This window comes from Molothrus ater, chromosome 4, assembly GCF_012460135.2.
Source record: "Molothrus ater isolate BHLD 08-10-18 breed brown headed cowbird chromosome 4, BPBGC_Mater_1.1, whole genome shotgun sequence".
Lineage (NCBI taxonomy): Eukaryota > Metazoa > Chordata > Aves > Passeriformes > Icteridae > Molothrus > Molothrus ater.
The window spans coordinates 26,213,001-26,233,074 of record NC_050481.2 but is presented as its reverse complement, the minus strand read 5'-3'; the positions used below and the strand labels follow the sequence as shown (position 1 = coordinate 26,233,074).

Here is a 20,074-nt window from a genome sequence, read left to right as displayed (position 1 = left end):
GGAGCTGGGCACTCAGCAACAAGAGCTGTAGGTGGAAATCTTCTGTCTTATGCCCTGGAGTTAGGTTGCAGGTTACTTGGTATACTGCTATTTTTTGTTTGTTTGTTTGTTTGTTTTTAGGGGAAATTCATTAATTACCACTCCGCTGTCATTTGTATACACAAAGATCATTAAGGGTGAGTCTTTGGATAAAGCTGTTTCCACAGCCACTTCCTGCTCCTGCCTAATCCAGGCGAATTCTTTTGCAGTACATTTGTGGTACAAAGTGCAGAGATATGAGAATACAACTCTTTATTTGAATAAAACAAGCTGCTTAATGTTTACCCCGATGCTGACTCAAGTAGTAATTGCTGTGTTGTCAGCTGCTGCTGAAGTGCAGGTCTTTCTGGTGATAATTTAATTAGATGGAAATCAGGGCAGTCTGCATCTGATATAATTCAGCTGTTAGTGTTAATAATGGAAGAATTTTTTTCTTGGTTTTTTTATTATATTTGTTTATTATTTATCTTGTCCTAGCCTGGAAATAACAACCCCTTCTAATCAGGAAACTTTTGTTGTGGGGAGAGAGCTTTTATTGATGTGAATAGGAAGAAGATTGAGGTGCTGGGGGGTGTCCAGAGAAGGGCAAAGAGGCTGGGGAAGGGTCTGGGGCACAGGTCCTGTGAGGAGCGGCTGAGAGAGCTGGGGCTGTTTAGCCTGGAGGAAAGGGGGCTCGGGGGAGACCTTATTGCTCTCTACAACCTCCTGACAGGAGGGTGTAGCCAGGTGAGGGCAGACCGCTTCTCCCACACAGCCAGTGACAGGATAAGAGGACACAGCCTTAAGCTGTACTGGGAGAGGTTTAGATTCTACTGTGTTCACAGAGAGGGTGGTTTGACACTGGAATGGGCTGCCCAGGGAGGCAGTGGAGTTACCGTCCCTGGAGGTGTTTAATGAAGGACTGGATGTGGCACTTGGTGCCGTGGTCCAGTTAACATGGTGGTGTTTGGTCATGGGTTGGACTCGATGGTCTCGGAGGTCTTTCCAGCCTCATTGATTCAGCGAGCATGAGCAGCGGCAGCGGGAAGGTGAGGCAAAGGGCGCTGAGGCAAAGGGCGGCCATCAGCGCAGCCTCGGCCGCCGGCCCAGCGCTAGCCAGGGGCTCGCCGACGTTCCGGCAGTGCTGACCTTGCCCTTGCTGCTTGGCTCTTAAGGAATCAGAGGTAGCGAAGGTGAAAGACCCAACGCGCCTCCCCCGTCGGCGGGCAGCTGGGACTGGCAGCCGGAACCGGCCGCCTTCCCCCGGGGCGGAGCGCGGCCCTCGCCCCGCCTGGCCCGGCCCGGCCCCGCCTGTCGCGGCCCCGCCGCTCGCGCCGCGCCTTCGCCATGGCCTTCGCCACCCGCCAGTTCGTGCGCGCCGCCTCCTCCGACGCCGCTACGGCGGCCGCCAAGAAGCTGCTCATCAAGCATGTCACGATCATCGGCGGCGGCCTCATGGGCGCCGGCATCGCCCAGGTGAGTGCGGTGCGGCGGCCCGGCCGCGGGGCGGGAGGGAGCGGAGGCGCCATGGCGGCCGGGGCCCGGGGCGAGCCTTGCGGCCAGCGCGGGCCCTTCCCGGGCTGCTGCTCCTGCGTCCCGGAGCTCCGCTGGGGCTCTTCGCCCGGAGCTGAGCCCTGCCGTGGCGCTGCACTCCGCGCTGTCCCCGGGCGGGAAGGGACAAGCTCTAGGGAGTGCGAGCGGTCAGCTGGCGGACCATCATTAATAAAGCCCACAACTAAACGTAACAACCCTCCTGGCGCTTCTCGGAACGTGTTACAGGCCGTGGTCAAACTCCTTCGCGCTTGCCTTCCCAGGCTGTGTTTGTGTGGGAAGCAGTGGCTGCGCCGGCTCTCGGCCGGGCTGGGCGGGACGCGCCCCTGCGCTTGCCTTGCCCGAGTGCCGCGGGTTTGGGCTCCGCTGCTGCCGGGGCATTGCTGCTCTGCTCCGCTCTGCTTGCTCAACTCTCACACTTCTCCTGCTGATCCGCCCATCTTCTGGTCAGACGGCTTGGAGAGGAGAACCCAGGCTGATGGCTTAAATTGCTTAAGGTGGTTCTTAAGACAGTGCGTGAACTAATTGTTAACAGACAGTGGCTTCTGGAAATACGTGGAAGATGTTGGTTGGAAAGAAGATTCTTCTAACTTGACAAGGGAGCAGATCTAGTGACATTTTAGACATTTTACGTTCAAGTAGAATGCAGCAGCTAAAATGAGCATTTAGCTGTCATTCATCTTCAGAATTGTGAAGTGGTTAATATTTAAATAGGACTTATTTTCCCAGAGTTTAACCTCAGGCCTTTGGCTTTTAAGTTCACCTTTAGCTTGATAGTTTTAGGACATTAAATTGAAGAGTCCTTTCAGTGATTAAAAATTTCAGCACTTAGTTAATTCAGAGAAAGAACCTGTTGCCCAGGATACCAGGGTAGTTCACAAACTTCACAAAGAATAAGGGGGGCAGGCAAACATCCGAGCGGAAACTGACAGTGAGGCTGGAGCTCATGAATAGCAGTTCTCCATTTCAATGAGTTAATAGGTTTGCTTCTCAGAACTAAAGATTTCTTACATTCCTGGCAAATCTCTAGCAGATGGAATACAGAGGCAATTTTTTTGGCTAAGAAAATAGTTGTTTATTCACTCTTCTGATAGAAATACTCCTCTGTATCATGATACTAGAGCTTGAGGTTTCCACTGGAGAACCATCAAAGAACAACTTAGAAAAAGTTGTTCTTGTGTTTGAGGAAGATGCAGACTATGCAAAGCTTATCGTTTTCCAGGTAAGTGTGCTGATCTTGTTCTGCTGGACTGCATATTTTCAGAGAGCAGCTCATCAAGAGAAACATGTCTGGTATTTGACAGTAACAGGGGTTGCAGGCCTCTACCACTGTCAAGGACCCAGGATTATTTTGCTGACCATCTGCCTCCAATTTATCAATCCAAACTTATCTCAAAGCAGAGGTCATTATAACACTGAGTGGTGTCTCCCCTGTACCCTATTAATAAAGCTGCTTTTCATCCCTTTTTGAGCACTAAAGAAATTGTGTCTCCTCTTCTCTTGGTTTTTCACACTGTCAGGTGAAGCAAGCCTCTGCTAGTGTATGGCTGAAAGCCACAATTTTTGATTATGCCCTGTGAAATGCTCTTGAAAAAAGCATTAATTGACTCCCCAGCACTTGTGTTTCTTATTACAAACACATTCTTAAGATCATTGGATAGTAGTGTTTAGGCAAGTGTGTGATTGAATTGCAAGGAAATGGTATGATCTTGTCTCATTTACTTCCTCTCTGTCCATGTAAATATGGTGGGAAGTGGGAGATGTTAATTTTTCTAGGATTTTTCACTTGCTGTCACTAGCTGTGACCATATCATAAATGGTTCCTCAGTGAAGCTGAGGGCAGCGCGGTGCCCTCAGCTCTTAAAAATGTCTTTGGTAATGATTTTTCATCTTCAGATCAAAAATCACTGTTACAAATGATCAGCAGCAGATGAAGTGTTAGGAGTAGAAGTACAAGTTTGGTTTAAGTGGTTTTTATGGAATGGCCATAGTGAAAATAAAAAACCAAGTTGGATAAAGAATTGTCTGTCTGCAGACTGACCCCTTGTTAAAGCTACTGCTGCTGTCCAGAGACAATCTGGCATTTCTTTATTTGCTGGGTTAGTGAGGCAAATTGGATGAGAATATCACCGTGCTTTTCTTCATGAGATAGCTGCACTTTCCATTTCAGCTAGCTGTGTTGGACTAGGTCTTGTGGGTGCATGAGTCTTTAGTCATCACATATAAGGTTAAATGTAAGGTGAAAGATTGCAGAAGGGAAGCTCTGAAGTTGAGTCACTTTAAAACCATCAGTGGAACTGTGTTTTAATATCTGTTTTACACAGTTACTAAATCACAGCTCTGTTAGTTCAAGGATTCTGGAAGTGAAGAGAGGCTGTTGCTAACTAACAAGAGGAACATAAATAAAGTAAAAGTGAAGTAACAGATAATGAGCAGCTGATCTTTAATGTGCTGATGCAGTGTGAGACAGTGATGTTACTTGTTTGAAATTAATTTAAATACCAACCAAAAAGGCAATCCAGTAGTGCTGTGTGTAGCTGAGCCAGTGTTTGCACCAAGTGCAGCGTAAGGAGACTTTGCAGCCATTCTTGTCTGTGTGGAATCCTGGAGTGGCAAACATCCACCCCTGCTCCCAGCTTCACTGTCACCTTCCTGTTGTTGCAGGGACATGCTCATGGCCTGACAGCAGAGCTGTGTTCTGGGGACTCAGGGTTGGCCATCCCCTGTGGCACCTGCTCACCCTGTTTATTCTGTAGCCATGGCCACAGAATTTAGATGCCTTCAGACACAAGGTTCTGCAGACAGTGTGAGGGAGAGATTTCTTTTTCCTTTTCCCTCAAATTGTTTGAGACCTTTATCCCTTCAGCATCACCCCAGCTATATACAGGTTTTTATGATTTTTCTAGTCAAGTGCATTTAATTCAATGTATTTTAGCTCTAAATTTTTGCCTAAATGCCTGACATATCGTCTGTTAACACAAATCAATATGGGTGGTTGTTTTGTGACATTGATGTTGAATTTTTTTTTTTAACTTGCAGGTTGCAGCAGCCAGCGGTCACACTGTGGTGTTAGTTGACCAGTCAGATGAAATCCTTAAAAAGTCTACAAAAGGAATTGAAGAGAGTTTGAAGAGAGTGATAAAGAAGAAGTTTGCAGATAAGCCTGAGGTTGACACCTTCTTTTTATTCCTCTAGGAAAACTTGGAAGAATAAAAACTGCCATAATGAAGTTATGATATTGCAGTTATGCATTATAGAGCATGTTATTATATTGCTTAAAAAGAAAACTTTTTTCCCAGTGTGCTCAAGAACCCGGACTTTCAGTTAGTTTTTTATTTTTAATTTAGGGAGGTTGAAAGATGTGCTACCTCATTTTCTTTCCTTAATAAACTTCAGCTTTAAGCTAAAGATTTAAACTAATTTAGCAATCTTTTAAAACAGATGCTAAGTGTGAAATGGAATAAAATTATTCATCGTAACTCAAAAGCAAGCAGTCTTTGAGTGCTTACCTGGGAATGCACCCGTTTTGTCCAAAAGCAAATAGTAACAAAATTGTCTTAATACCTGAGTAAGGAGTCTTATTTTTTTTTTTCTTCTCCTAACACTTGGGCACAGGATTACTGCAAAGGAAATGAGAATGCAAGTGACATGTGTTAGATGTTTAACTTTGCACTTGCATTGCTGAGTCAGTCTTGCATACAGCCAGCCACTGTGGTGCAGTTGGTGAGTCTAGCTTTGTATCCTAAGTTACTTGTTGCTGTGCTTGCTTCTCCAAATTCCTCAGCAGATTAATTTCTTCTTTTGATACATATTAACATATACAATGAATACTTGTATTGATGCTTGCCAGAAAACGATGAGGCAGAGGAAGGAAAAAAAAGCTTGTTTGCAGGAGTATGGAAGTGCCAGGATAAGTAAAGCATACATATGTAATTATGGAGAGCCTTTTAATCAAAAAGAAAACTCTCCACATAATACTTGCACTTTTTGTATGACATTATATTCTACCATATAGTTTTTTTTATTTGTACTGTGTCTCCATTTACCCTTGGCTAAAAGTCTTGCTTTTCTGTTTGATTTCTGCCCTCACAATCTATATCAACAGATTTACTAGTGAGGAAACATTTTTCTCCACTTTTTCACTGAAACTTTAGCCACTGATTGACCAACCAGGTGATCACTCTCTTGTGCTGAAGGTTGGACTACAGCAAATGGTCTTCCTAAAAGAATGAGTTTAAAGGTCCCCTCTTTGCTCCAAAACAGATTTGTTTGGCTAGGAAAATTTTGTCAATGGAAAGCCTTATACCTCTACAGACTTAAAACTTTCTCATTGATTTGGGAATGTGGCAGACTGTCTGCATTTTGGGGAGGTCAAAACCACCAGAGAACATAAGGGGATTCTCATATAAAAGTAAATTAAATCACTGTAAATAGACATTACAGCTGCTTGAAAATGTTTCAGGCTGGTGCTGAGTTCATTAAGAAGACCTTGAAAAACCTCACAACAAGCACAGATGCAGCATCAGTGGTCCACAGCACAGATTTGGTGATAGAAGCCATTGTGGAGAACCTGGAAGTTAAAAATAAACTCTTCCAGACGCTGGATAAGTTTGCTCCAGAGTATGTATATTTTTCCTGTTACATTTTGAAACTTAGACTACTTTCTGTTTTTCCACTCACAGTTAGTTCTCTGTTTTCTTAGCTGCTTTATTTAAGAATGAGTTTTGCTGTCTCAGACTAGCTCCAGACTATTATGTTGGTGTGGAATAGTGGTTGTGCCAGGTGCATATGTTATAAACATTCTCAGGTGTGTTGCATTGCTTCATTTGCTTGTTGCATTGCTTCATTGTTGTTCCAAGTGTGTTTAGTCATTAGGATTGCTTATCTACTTGGCAATTTCAAATCCTAATGCAGCTACAAATGCAGAACAGTAGAATTGACTTGTTCCAGTGGACATGACTTACTGTTAATGTTCTGTTCCCATACTTAAATTGGGAATTGGAATTATAAAGTATTTGTTTCCGGCACACCTGTCATAAACAAGTTTTAAGAAGTCTCAGTCAGCTCAATAATGTCTTAAGTGAACTAACTTTACTTTGTATTACAGGAGTTAGGAAACAGCCATTGCTTGTTATTGTGTGTGATGTAAAAGGGTAAATAGTATTTTAGTAGATACTCATTCAGTTACATGAAGTCCCTGGAAATGTCCTTGAACTATATTTGATAACTGTTGGAAGCTACTGTTGAATATTATCCAAAGCCAAAAATGCTGTTAAGGTGAGCATGCAGTCTCAGAAATTTGAGCCTTGTAATTGATGAGTCATGATCACAAGACCTTGACTGCTTGTTGAGATTTTAACTAGTGCAGGTAGGTTTGGGGATATATTGGCTAAGAGGTATTCTAGACTGTCTGGCCTGTCAACTGGGCAAGCTATGCCTTGAATATCATATCAAGGGAAAAAAGATTTTATCATTAGTTGACTTCAGCCTGGGGAGATTTTCAAGCTTTCTCCTCCTGTCAGTAATTAAAATTACCTGGTAATTTTGAATACAGTCAGTGATCACAAGCAGCCATGTACTGAGCACAGGGTAAACTTGCCATTACCCTGACACACAAAAGTAAATAGATGACTTCAACGTTTATGAGAGTACCTTGTTGTGGTTGTTTTGTGCCTGTTTTGTGCAAACAAACCGTTGGTTGGTGGAGTATTTAATGAGCAAATTGGAGTGTACTAAATGGTAAACTGTCTAAAACCAGTCAGCAAGGAAATGTGGGCATGGGGGACTTGGAGCCTCACTTAAAAATATGTGTGTTTGGAACACATGAGGCTGTTTTTTGGAAGACTGAGCTGTTTGTCAGCATAGCTGCTGTGAAACATCAAATTTTACATCACAGTGTTAAAAGATACTGGGGGTTGTTCAAATATGCTCCTGCCCATTGCAAAAGGGATGATTTTGCAGAGTTGGGAAAAATGGCTAAGACAAGAAGCCTTCCTTTTTAAGAGGATATTTGGAAGCTATTATAAACATGCAGGTATCATATGTGTAGGATAAAGTAGAAAAACTGGTTGAAACTTAGTAGTCAAGTGTTTAAAATATTAGCTTTGGATACAAAGGGTAATTTGTAACTGTGAGAGCGTATAGAGTTGCAGATTGTGTGCTTAGTGTGGGGAAAGACACAAACCTGTAGTGAGTGTTTTTCCATGTGTTAGAAGGAAGCAGTAGGCTTTACTCATCCCACATGGCACTGTGCTGGAATAGAAATATCTCCCTGTCAGTGCAAGCATTCTACAGCCTTTTCTAAGGCTGAATAGTTCAAAATTTATAAACCTATTGTATGGACTGACTGTTGTGCCAGCTCACTAGGGGTGGTAGACTTGTGGTTAATTGGTAACAAAGACAGGATTAGTTTAAAGACAGCATTGAATATCAGGAGGAGCTTTGCTTCTGAGGGCCTCTGAGCATTGGTGGCCCTCTGAAGTGTGGGTTACAGGGAGAGACCAGGAAAGACCAGGATGCTGTGGAGGAATGACTTGGCTTCATTCAAATCTCAGGACTTCCCAGAGGGGTGGATGATAGCAGGTGGAAATGTGAGGGGCTATGTATGACAGTTGTTCTGACAAGATGAATTCTGCCTGTGAAATTCTAGGTGTGTGAAACCCTGCATTTTTCTTCTTTTGTGATGTATTTCATGTTTCATGCATTTCCTCAGCTGCAACATGTACTTGTTTATCTCCCATTTTTGCACTCTGGAGACATCTCTGAGGAAAATAAGTCTGGGAACTGCATAAAACTAAAGTATTACAATAGCACAATTAACTAAAGTATTACAATAGCACAATAGCATAATTAACAATTAATAATTCCTTTTCTTGTAAAGTAACTGTAATTCCTCTGAAAGTGGATCTAAACATGTAGGGGATGGGAAAGCTATTCTTTTACTGAGAGAAGTTGTATTTGTGAGTGGGGAGCAAATTTCTCATAAGTGTTCAAATCAAATATAATAAGCCAGGAGCATTTGGAAACCCCAGAAAACCTTGGAAACTCAGAGTATTCCCCATCTGGGTAACTGTCCAGGTGAAACAGTGGATGCTGTTTCTTTGGTGCCATTAGTCTGAGAACATACTGGTTTATGTTCTCAGAGCAAAATTTTATGATCTCGGAGCTTTACAAAATGCGGAAGGCAGAATTGTATGTTCTATTCCTCTCAGTATTAATCTCAGCATATTTGGCTTTTATTACTGTGTTACCTGATCATCATCTTTGGAACAGAGTAAAGCATTGCTGCCCATTCTTCAGTTCTGTTTTCCTTTTCTAGAATGGAGTTAGTCTTGCATTTCCATTTGGAAAAAGGTCAGGCTAGGATTTTTGTAGACACTGCAGCACTTTTCCAAACAGGGTTGTAATGAATATGACAAAAGAACTTTTGCATTTCCAGTTTAAGAACTTTTCTGTGCTTGATTTCTGTTTTTTTTCTGGGATTGTACGAAATGCCCTCAATATTCCTTGGTCTAGGATTTGCCTTTAGATGTAGAAACTCAGCTTGGACCTGGCCAGTGTTTTTCAGCTGTTCACTGTGTTCGAATGAATGTGTTATAAAACTGTTAAAAAATGAAGTATTACTCAGTGTTTGCTGTGTAAGGCAGCTGGACTATAAGAGTTGGATTTATTGGAAATATTTATTAAGGTTTCTCCTGTGACGTCTTTCCATGAGCCACTAGATGGCACCAAGAGAAAGCACTCTGCTGCAGGAAAGCCATTTCTATGGCTTTACTAGTACTGGCTTCCCAAAGCCTCCCAACTCTGCTGTCATCTGAAGCGTGGATTGAGTAATTCTAAGTCACAGAGGCATGAAAATTCTATTCTAAACTCAATGAAATCAATTGGTTGGTCAGAGAAGAAAGTGTAACTAAAATGCACTTATTCACAGTAAATCCAATGCTTTTCTTTTTTCCAAGGCTTTCTATTGTGTGAGGCTACAGAAGAAGTACTGAGGTAAAATCTCTTAAGTGAACTCAGATATAAACCTAGCAATTATATTTCACAATTCAATGTGCTTCTTTTTTATATGAGTATTTTAATTTTTACACACAGTGGCAGATTTTTGGTGAGAGTAAATGACTTTTGTATTCACTGACTTTACAAGGTCAAAACTATGAAATGTAGAATGCTCCTTTTAGTACCTCACCTCAGAGCAGTATAAGGCCACTTTATGGTGGAGAGATAATAAAAGAATATTTGTAAGAAGAATAAGCAGGAATTTTCAGGATTTTTTATTTCCTTCACTATAACAAAAAAGAAAACATAATGAAAAAATTGAAAACAAAGTAGATGTTTTTGTCTTGAAATGTTTTCATTAATGCCCCTATAAGATGTCACCACGACTTGAACATAACTTTTCTGAAAGCTCTGTTGCAAAGCTCAGTTACATATTAGTACAATGTAAGCAAAATATCAACATAGATAAACATTTGCTGAGTCCAGTAGGATAACTTTTTGAAGGGATGGTAGGATGCAGTCCAAACTGAAAGGTAGGTTTTAATCTCTAATTTAGTTTCTGATTTGAAGAAAAAGCCATTTCTCTTAAGTTTTTGGTGTGATAGCAGGGCTGTTGAGGGTCTGAGATATTTCTGGGAGGACAAACCCAACAAACAAAATACTCAAACCATTATGAATTGCAGTTAGTAAATTTGGTTTATGTCTGGAGAAGGACTTCATATATGTCTTAAAATTCTTGGCATTTTGTAGATCCTTTGCAATGTCCTATGCATGGCAGGTCTTACATTTTCTCTGGTTTTTTTTCCCTATTAAATCTTTGCTCTGGTGGTAGGTTTCCTCATCATGTCTATCATTGATAATTTCAAAATAAAGTAGATTGCAAATTTTCTGTATGACTCCAAAGTGCATTTTTGACATGGCATATGATTGGGTTTCAATAAATGTGTAAATGTGTTTAACAACAAATTAAGATACCCTTATGTTTCCAGGATTGCTGGATGAATTACCTAGAATGGATTTGGGGAGTGAAATAAAATTTTCTAATTGCACAGTCCTTTTTTCTAGCCCCTAATAAAAGCATTCAATATAATTCCTCAGGAATCAGAAAGTCACAGAGTCTTTGCAGTGGTTATTCGATTAAATTGCTGTGCTTAGACCTCAGCAAAAGGACCGTGATAAACTGCAGGGATATTTCTGAGAATTCTTGCCTGGTTAGCCAATGGATGTCTATTTATGTTTAGTGCCTCAGTCTCCTACTGTCCTTTATGCAATCTATGTATTTCTTATTCCCAGGCATACGATATTTGCAAGCAACACTTCATCCTTGCAAATCACGAAGATGGCAAATGCAACCACCAGGCAGGACCGATTTGGTGGTCTTCATTTCTTCAATCCTGTGCCTATGATGAAGCTTGTGGAGGTGAGTGTCCTGTGAGCATGCCTTACAGGGGCTGCTATCATCATGTTCCATCAGCTACAGCTGCAGCCCAGCAGTGCAATTGGCAGCAGTGGGATTTCAGTTAGATTGACAGAGCAGATCTCAGTTTGCGGCTGCTCGGACATGGAATTTGCTACCTCTAATGATTAGAGGGTACTGCAGTCTCTGTTGAGGGGCAGGTTTAACAGACAGAGGTAACTCCTTCAGTCTCAAGGCTCCTGAGTTCTCCACTGAACTTCCAGCAGAGGTGCTGTTTATAGCCATCATTTCAAGCAGGGAGGCTTATTCATAGGAATTGCTGATACTAGTGTAGAAATAAATAGATGTCAGGAGATTAAATCTTATTGCCTTGTCACTTTTGAAACAACGTCAGTTGTGTTTGTTTCAGTATTTCCAGTACTACAGGCTGGGGAAGAGGGGCTGGAAATCTGACCAGAGGAAAAGGATCTGGAATGCTGGCTGACAGCTGCTGAACATGAGCCAGTGTGTGCCCAGGTGGCCAAGAAGGCCAATGCTATCCTGCCTTGTGTCAAAAATAGTGTGGCCAGCAGGACCAGGGCTGTGACAGTCCCTCTGTACTTGGCACTGGTGAGGCCACACCTCGAATGCTGTGTCCATTTCTGGGCCTTTCACTACAAGACACTGAGGTGCTGGAGTATGTCCAGAGAAAGGAAACAGAGCTGGTGAAGAGTCCAGAGAGTAACTCACAGGAGGAGCAGCTGAGGGAGCTGGGATTGTTTAGCTTGAGAAAAAGAGGCCAAGGAGAAACCTTATCACTCCCTAAAATTACCTGAGAGAGGGTTATAGAGAGGTGGAGTAGCTGCTAGAACTTGTTCTATCAGGAGCTACGGCTGTTTAAATGGGTCTCTAGGGTGGTGTCTTTGTGTTTCCCAAGACAAGAGACTATGTAGCTTTTAGAATTATTTTGATACACTAAATCTTAAGTGTGCTTTTAAAGAATGGTTCCTTTCACCATCCTTCCATAGTGGCTGAGTGGGAAAGTGTCTTAAAGAAACACAACATTGCAAAATGCTGTATCTATGTGTAAAATAGTGTTCTGTGTCTGTTACATATTTATACATTCAAGGTGGTTTTCTGCAAAACATTTTGTGAATTTCTGGAAGAGTGTTCTGGACTACATTGCTGTAGTGGGGAAATGGGAGAGATTCTGCTCATTAATATGCTTATGCTCTCTCTACCTTCCCTGTACTCAGGTCATCAAGACTCCAATGACCAGCCAAAAGACTTTTGAATCACTTGTGGATTTCAGTAAAGCAGTAGGAAAGAGTCCTGTCAGTTGTAAGGTGAGTACGTTTTGACAGTATACTGTTCAGGGGGTCTGTCCTTGTAGACTGTTAATTTTAAGGTGGTAGGTTTTAGTAGATGTATGAGCACTTCAAAAATTTCTAGGCTGCATCTTGTCCAGTTTGTCTTCATAATTAAAAGTAATTTAATAAAGAAAATACCCACATTTACCACAAATTCTTCAAAGTCCAGTGACTCTGGACATGTTGTCTAGAGCAGCAAAACTCACACGTATCAGAGCTTACTGTTATGGAGTCTTTTCAAGTCCTGCAAAAGTATAGACTGGAGAGTTTAAGCAGTAGCTCATCTTTAGCCATGCTAGAGACAAAACTGCTGCCTCTTGTACTGTGAGACAGTTGGCTGAATCCTTCATGGTGTGTGCTCATTGCAAGGTTTTCTTAAGACTGCAGTAACTAGACACATATTCATCTTAATTTCTTCTCAGCTTTGGTTTATTTTCTCTAGAGAAACACCCTACTTTGAAAGCTCACTTTTTCTGAATCCATTAAGCTGTGGTCTGGATAGCTTTATGCAAGCTACTGCTTTGGGTTTCACAGCCCCCAGGAGACAGTTGATAATAAAAAGAAGGGCCTGCAATCCGGTAGTTACTGGATTAATTAATTCAGCTGCTGGATGCTGGACTCTAATTCTAGCTATGTTCTCTGAATTCTGGCTAAATTGTTCTGTGGCCTTAGTTGACTTTTTTCCTATTTCTGTCGCAGTTTAGTACCATGCAGTGTGCAGAATATAGGAAGAATTGTGATAATTTAGCTTGGATAGAGAATAATGCAGTATTCGTGCCTGAACACTTTTTTTTAAGTTCTTGCTTATAGAAGAAACGTTGCTTGGGATTCTCTGGATTAAATGCTGAGATAAAGTGGAATGAATAATAAATATCTGAGACAGTAGTAATATACAAAATAATGTTACATTTGCAGAACTCTTTCTCTTGCGTTTGATTGATTGATTGTGATTTTGATTGATGCTTGTGCAAAAGAAGTTTTGTATTCATTTGTTACCTTCTGACAGCATGTGTCTTATCTTTTCATTGTCAGTGTTGATGTTTGCTGTTAAAGCTATCCTAACTTTCAAAAGTAGGATCACCAGTGAGCAGTGGAGGAGAAGCAGACTATTTAGTCAGGAGTGCTTCTGGTAGTGGACACACACAAATAAAACCTTCTAGGGAAGAACTGCTTTTCTCCTAGCTTCAGGAAATTGTATCATTAGACTCTAGATAAAGAAAAGACTAGCCATATTAAATTGTTTTAAGATTGATTGCTTTGGCTTGTAGTACTCTTACTATTCTCAGTCATGATGACTGTTTATATGCCATTGAATTTCTCAATGTTTTATGCTTTAATACTGAGCAGAAAAATGAGATGAAAAATACAGATCAGAAAGTATCTTAAGTAATGATACAGTAAGTGTCTTCATCCACTTGTTTTATTTGTCACATAGCATTGAGTGTAGTTCTGGTAAAGAGTGTTTACTTAGAATCCCTTTTTTATTTTTCACAGGACACTCCAGGGTTTATTGTAAACCGTCTCCTGGTGCCATATATGATGGAAGCTGTTCGTCTTTTTGAGAGAGGTACTTGGTGGGATATTCACTTCAAGGGATGTTGACATATAACACTACTAAATGTTACATTGCTTCAGAAAAGCCATGGGATTCCCTCAAAATTTTCAGACATTAGAGGCTGGAAATGAATAGAGAATGTTAAATATGAGCCAACATGTGTAGCTGGAAAGGCCTTGCCTTCACTTTGAAATGTCAGCTTATGCAGAGTTGGAAGGTACTTGTGTGTGAAACTCCTGGTGGTGGAAAATGTTTCTGGCTTGGAGGTGACAAGGTGAGTGTAGAACCATTGTAAAAACATCCATTGCCACCTGTTCAGGAGCTTTCCTCTCTGTGTCCCAGGAGACATTGATAAAAGTGATTGAAAGTCCCATAATGGGACCGTTAGTAAAGTTCTCCTGAGTTCACTCATATGGGGCTTGTGAAATAAACCACCAGTTTCGAGGTAAGTGGTGAATAGTGTCACACTGTGGTACTGGCACTGAAGTGATTTCAGCTCAGCTACTGCCACATAAAACTTCCTGTTCTCCTTCTGTGTTGATTTTTAGACATAGGTTCTTCAGGAGCTCCTGTCTCACTGCTGGTCTCTTTTACATTAATATGTAGGTAAAAATAATTATGAATCCCCAAGAACCACTGAATTTTTCAAAGTATTGAAGCTTGTTTTGAAAAGAAGCCAATAATGAATGTAGTGGATAAAGATGAAATTACAGACTATAATTGCTTTTATTTCAAGTGCTCTGCTCGTAGCTCTGTGCTACTAAGAATGTCATTTGAAACGTTTTGTTTTTGAAATCACTGCCTTTTTACAGATGAAAGCACTCTGTTTTCAGGATTCCACCAAGTATGCTTTAAATATTAAAAATCTCTTTTAAAGCACATGGAAGGGATGATTTGATTTCTAAAAAAAAAAATAAAACAACACTACTTGTTTATCCATCAACAGATGTACCTAATTACATCTCAAAGGGAGAAAAGAGCAAATTTAGTGACTTGAAAGGCAAAGGCATGAATGTGAGGGGGCATTATTCTTTTAGAAAAAGTCACAGTTTTGAATAAAGTGTATGGGTGTTTCAGTGTGTTTAAAAGAGGTGCCTTTGTTAAGTGACGTGTATCATTGTGCATATTTCAGGAGACAACAGAACTTTTAATTAAATGCAGAAGAAAACAGTTACTGAGTTTGTATGTTAAAACTGAGTGCTTTTGTCTAAGCAAAACAATATTTTGATTTAATCTTTATTCTTTTTGTATCTTCTCCCACAGTATATTTACAAAATTGCTAAAGTTCATTTGTGACTTTTTAGCTTGAATGAAATTGATTAAAAAAGCTAGTTGATGTCTTGGGAAGCTTGATGTCTGTCTTAATTCATATGTTTGAGTGAATCAAATTAAATTTCTATCAAATCCTTTGTGTTTATTCTCAGAGTAGGCACTTGAGCCAGATTGTCTTCTACATTAAATGAAATTGTGTCTCTTTCTTGGTAACCCCAAGCACTGAAATGCCATTTTATTGGGCTAGTCCTTGTGTTTTTTATTTGTACAAAATCTCATTCTGTTAAATGTGCACTTTTCCATAAGCAATATACAGTTTAGTGTATTAACAATTACTTAAACGGGGCATATTGTAAATCTTAATGTATAGTGGTCTGTACTGCTCTGTCCTTAGTGGAAAAACTAAAAAAGCAGTCAGCTAAGTTTCTATGGAAGTCTGCTTTATACTAGGAGAGACTAGAATGAGCTAGGAACATAGCCCTTGTTTGCCCTTTTACTGCGTTTTATTGTGCTGTAATTAGATTGTTGGGTGGCCAAGTCCCAAATTTGACAAAGTGGGACAAATCTGTTGAGAGAACAAGTCTGTATACCTGCATCAGCTGCAAATGAGCTGAGGGTTTAGCTGTGTTTGAATTTGGGGAACTGAAATTATGCTAGAATTAGGTAAGACTACTCTCTGCAGCTTCTCAGAAATAAAATGTAGCTTAAAAAAAACATTGTCAGCTTTAAAGAGTAAAAGGAGGTATGTATAAATCATTAATTCATACAGAATTGTCACTGAAGTTGTTACCTTTACAAGAGATTTTGTAAATTTATTTCGAGGGTTCTCTGATCTTAGGCATATAAATTGCACAGGCTGTGTCTGCCAAGCTGCCGGACACCGTGCATGCCTGAGCACGGAGGTTACTTAACAAGGACCTCTGGGGTTTGTATAACTTCATCCTTTTTGTAGCATCTGCAAAGAAAGTGCACTGCCTTTCTCAAAATATGAGTTAGAGGTATGCAGTAGAGGTGCATCTGCTTTGATGACAGTCTAAAATATGTATTCCCAGCTAAAGAATGAGGTTAAAGTTACTGTGACAATATGGCAGAGCGGGATTTGTATTTTTATAGGCTCAGACTGAAGTAGAAGTAACAAATTTCTGACAATTTTGATTATTTCTTTTAAAGTAATTTTGGAATTCTTTAATTCATCTGCACCTGCGCAGTCATTTCAGGTTTCTGTTATCTGCCATCTCTGATTCCAACAGATATCCTCTGGTGATAGGTGCTGTAGCTAAGCATGTTACTCAGAGGCTCCTGCCCCCCGCTCCATGCCTGCCTTACCCATCAGCTGGATATCACTTGTGCTCTGGCAGCTGTAGTGTAAGGGTGGCTCTGTCCTGTGCTTCTTTCAAAAGCTGCTGCTGATCTCATGGAGCTGAAATTGAGTCGTTTCCTTACTTACCCTGTTCTGCTGCCTCTAAAAGAAGCTCTTGTTTCTTCACAGTGACCAGTTCTTCCTTTAGTCATTCTGATAGGGTCAGCATGGTAGCTGTGGCTCCATCAGCAGTGCAGTGCTCTGTATTGAAATGCAAGAGGAAACCAGGAAAATAGAAAGCAGGCCTGCAGGGCTTGTTTCTTTTTTTCTTTCATTTTTGTGAGAGATTCAGCTTTATGCTCCAGCATGTGTATGCTGACTCCAGTTTTTGTGGCTGTGAAACATGCAGAGATTTCTGTGAAGAGCTGCACCAGGGTGAAATAACACCCTGTTAATTATTTATAAGTGGTGCCAAGGAGATGCGGAATCTTCTCTGTTCCTCAAACTGTCAATCTTTTCTCTAGGAGATGCATCAAAGGAAGATATTGATGTTGCTATGAAGCTTGGGGCTGGCTATCCCATGGGTCCATTTGAACTGCTGGACTATGTTGGGTTGGATACCAGTAAATACATTATAGATGGTACTGCATGCTTCTTTTTTTCTGCTTTTTCACTTTCTAGCTAAATTGTAGATGTTTTAATGCAAATGTGACTCTTAATTATTTAAACTGAATGTTTATGGTATAGCCTTTGAACTGTTGAGGAGAAAGGATTCTGCTGTTAGGATTCAGCTCAGAATGCTGTGTGAGTACAGCATTTGTGCTGCATGCCTGTACCCTTTGTAGATGGGGACAGTACAGTGGTGGCTTTGCTGACTTCATCAAGTGTTATTGAAAAATAGTAATGATATTAACATTAATGGTACTTTATGTTACTAAAAACAATCAGTGGGAAGGGTGACGTACTGGAGGTGAGGAATTCTGTGAAAATCAACAAATGTTGAGATTCCCTATCCTTTTTCTACCAGCCATATTTTCATTCTTAATTAAAAGGAAATCCAGCAAATATCTCAAAAGATGTAAGTGAACCATCTCCCTGTCACTTCAGTTAATAAGTGGGCGAATGTCAATACAGTAACAAAAACTTACATGATGGTGATGGCTTGTTGATGGTTGTTGTGCTCTTTTGAACGAGCAGCTTAAACATTCTCTGAGGCAGAATGTCACTTCGATGATGGCATTTTCAGTGGAACCTCTTTGCTCTTAGTCAGTACTGTGAAGTAGTGTTACTATTCTAAGTCACCACGTGTTTTGCAGGTAGAAATTCAACTTGGAATTTCTTTGCACTTGAATTTCTTTTCAGCAGAGCCTTTATTTTATTTCATTGTACTTAACTATGTTTCAAAAGTTCTTAATTGTTTTAAAAAATCCTCAATTGTGGAGATGATAAGGTGTTGGGAGTACACTGAGCCTGAAGACTAATTCTTAGATTAGTGCATAATCATCAGTACTGATCTGGGCTTTATGGAGCTGTACTGCAGGGACTCAGCCTAGAATAAGTTCCAGTCCTTCTTCAGTTTTCTGACCTTCGAATATTTTTCTAAGGAGATGCTGATCTCTATTATCTTTGCATATAAACAGAACTGTTACTAATTCATCCACTTCCCTTCCTTTCCAGGGTGGCATTCATTAGAGCCCAACAATCCTCTTTTTGCACCCAGCCCACTCCTGAATAAACTGGTAGAAGAAAAGAAGCTGGGTAAAAAGACTGGAGAAGGATTTTACAAATACAAATGAACTCCAGACCTGAAGAGGTGTTAAACAATCTGTATATGCTATTCAGCATTGCCATAATACAGGTGTTTAAACCTTCCCAAGGGTGGCACAAGCTGCATTTAGAACATAACTCACTTGTGAACTGAGTGATTGCACTAGTTAACTATGGTCAAAGCTTGATTTGGTAGATTGTTTTTTTCTTGTAATTCCAAAAAATCTTTCAATGTACAGTGCCTTCATGAAATGTTGATTTTTCTCAGGTGCAGTACAGAATGACAAGTGAATTTATGTATTTGAAACGTTATTATATTGATGGGGAAAACCCTAAAAATAACCTCATTTTCTTAAAAATAAAACTTTCAACAATTTTGTATTGAGTGTGAGGGCTTGCAGTTATGTCTGGGATGGAGCCCACAGGGTGGCAGCCTCTTCCCACACTGACAAATGCAGCCTGGAAAGGCAGTGGGTTGTTTTGTTAGGATTTTTCTTAAGTGCACTGCTAATCTGTAGATGTAAAATACAGTGCCTTGACCAATAATGTTTTGAAGGACATATTTACAAACAAATAAAAGAATCCCACAAAGGCAAGCTGCTCCCCAAACAAAAGGTTCCCAATAAAACAGTTAAAAGCAGAGATCATGATTTGCATTGGGATTTTCTGTCATTTTCAATTAATGGTTGAGGGCCTACTTTTGCTAGGTGCTGTAGAAACATAATGAAGATTTCTAGGGGATTTCTGGTCTCGGGCATAAGCTAGGATGCTGGTGAAAGCTTCTGAATGTTTTCTAGAGTCCTGTAAATTGGCTGTATTTCAAGTGTCATTTTTATACCATACACTACTGCTGCAGTTGAGTACCTTCAGGTTTGCAGTTGGGAGTTTGTGCTGTGTAAACAAATAAGTGTGTCTGGCTGTGTGAAGCACCTTCTGTTTTGCAACTTCATTTCCTTGGGGCTTAGTAGAGCTGAATTTGTCCATGATGGGAGTGCATCAAATCCTGTCTTTTCTCCAAGTATTGCAGAGCAGTTGGGCATGAGGATTGGTGTTCCAGTTCAACTCAATAGTAGTGTTCCTTTACTTTCTGAACTTAGTGCTTATATACATATTTTTAGTTACAGAAATTATGAATAAATATTTAATGCCAAGTTGCCTCTTCCTCTCTTCTCCATCATCTAATTCAGATTGCATCTATAGAAACTGAGTGCTGACAGAGGTTAGTTTCCTGGACATGATCACATAAGAAATCTCTGAGTAGAGTATAAAATTTTTGGTTTATTGGATCCTGGTCTTTAATTACATGTCATCTAATTTTGAGCCACTTGTCTTCAAAGAAAAGGGTTAAAGGAAAAAAACAGTACTATAAACAGCCTCTTTTCTTTACTAATATGTTGTTAAACTGACTTGGTTTTACTGGAATACAGTCCACTTCTTACATATGAAGTCTGTTTCACTGAAGGTTCTTGATGCTTGTAGCTCAGTTTAGTGACTTTTAAATACTGCAGGATGAAGATAGCTTCAGTACTACTGTTTTCAGTAGTAATTAAAAATAGGAATATGTATGACTCTTCTGTCTTAAAAAATGCTATTTGTTTTTTACAAAAAACATTTAGGTAGAAGTAATTTGCTACTGCTCCCTCTACTTGGATGATGATCTTTAATTTGGAAAGGGGAAGGTTTATAGCAAGACATAGGCTATTTAATGTTAAATGTGCAAAATATTTTTCACTAGTAAATGTGATATTTTAGAAAAATAAACTTTCTCTAAAACAGTGTTTTCCTTTTAGGAGCTCTAACAGGTACAGTATGTGTATATGTAATAAACAGAGGCATTTTTGAGTTGG

At 40.2% G+C, this 20,074-nt stretch overlaps 1 protein-coding gene across 1 annotated transcript; it reads left to right on the top strand.

Annotated features, from left to right (window-relative positions):
* Window positions 1-1,342: 1,342 nt before the first annotated feature.
* HADH (hydroxyacyl-CoA dehydrogenase) lies at window positions 1,343-18,608 on the top strand. Its single transcript, XM_036382574.2, has 8 exons — window positions 1,343-1,494; window positions 4,609-4,737; window positions 6,032-6,189; window positions 10,861-10,987; window positions 12,220-12,309; window positions 13,828-13,900; window positions 16,985-17,101; window positions 18,138-18,608. Exons 1-8 carry the CDS (start codon window positions 1,366-1,368, stop codon window positions 18,254-18,256), a joined length of 942 nt encoding a protein of 313 aa, XP_036238467.1. The 5' UTR covers window positions 1,343-1,365; the 3' UTR covers window positions 18,257-18,608.
* Window positions 18,609-20,074: the final 1,466 nt, after the last annotated feature.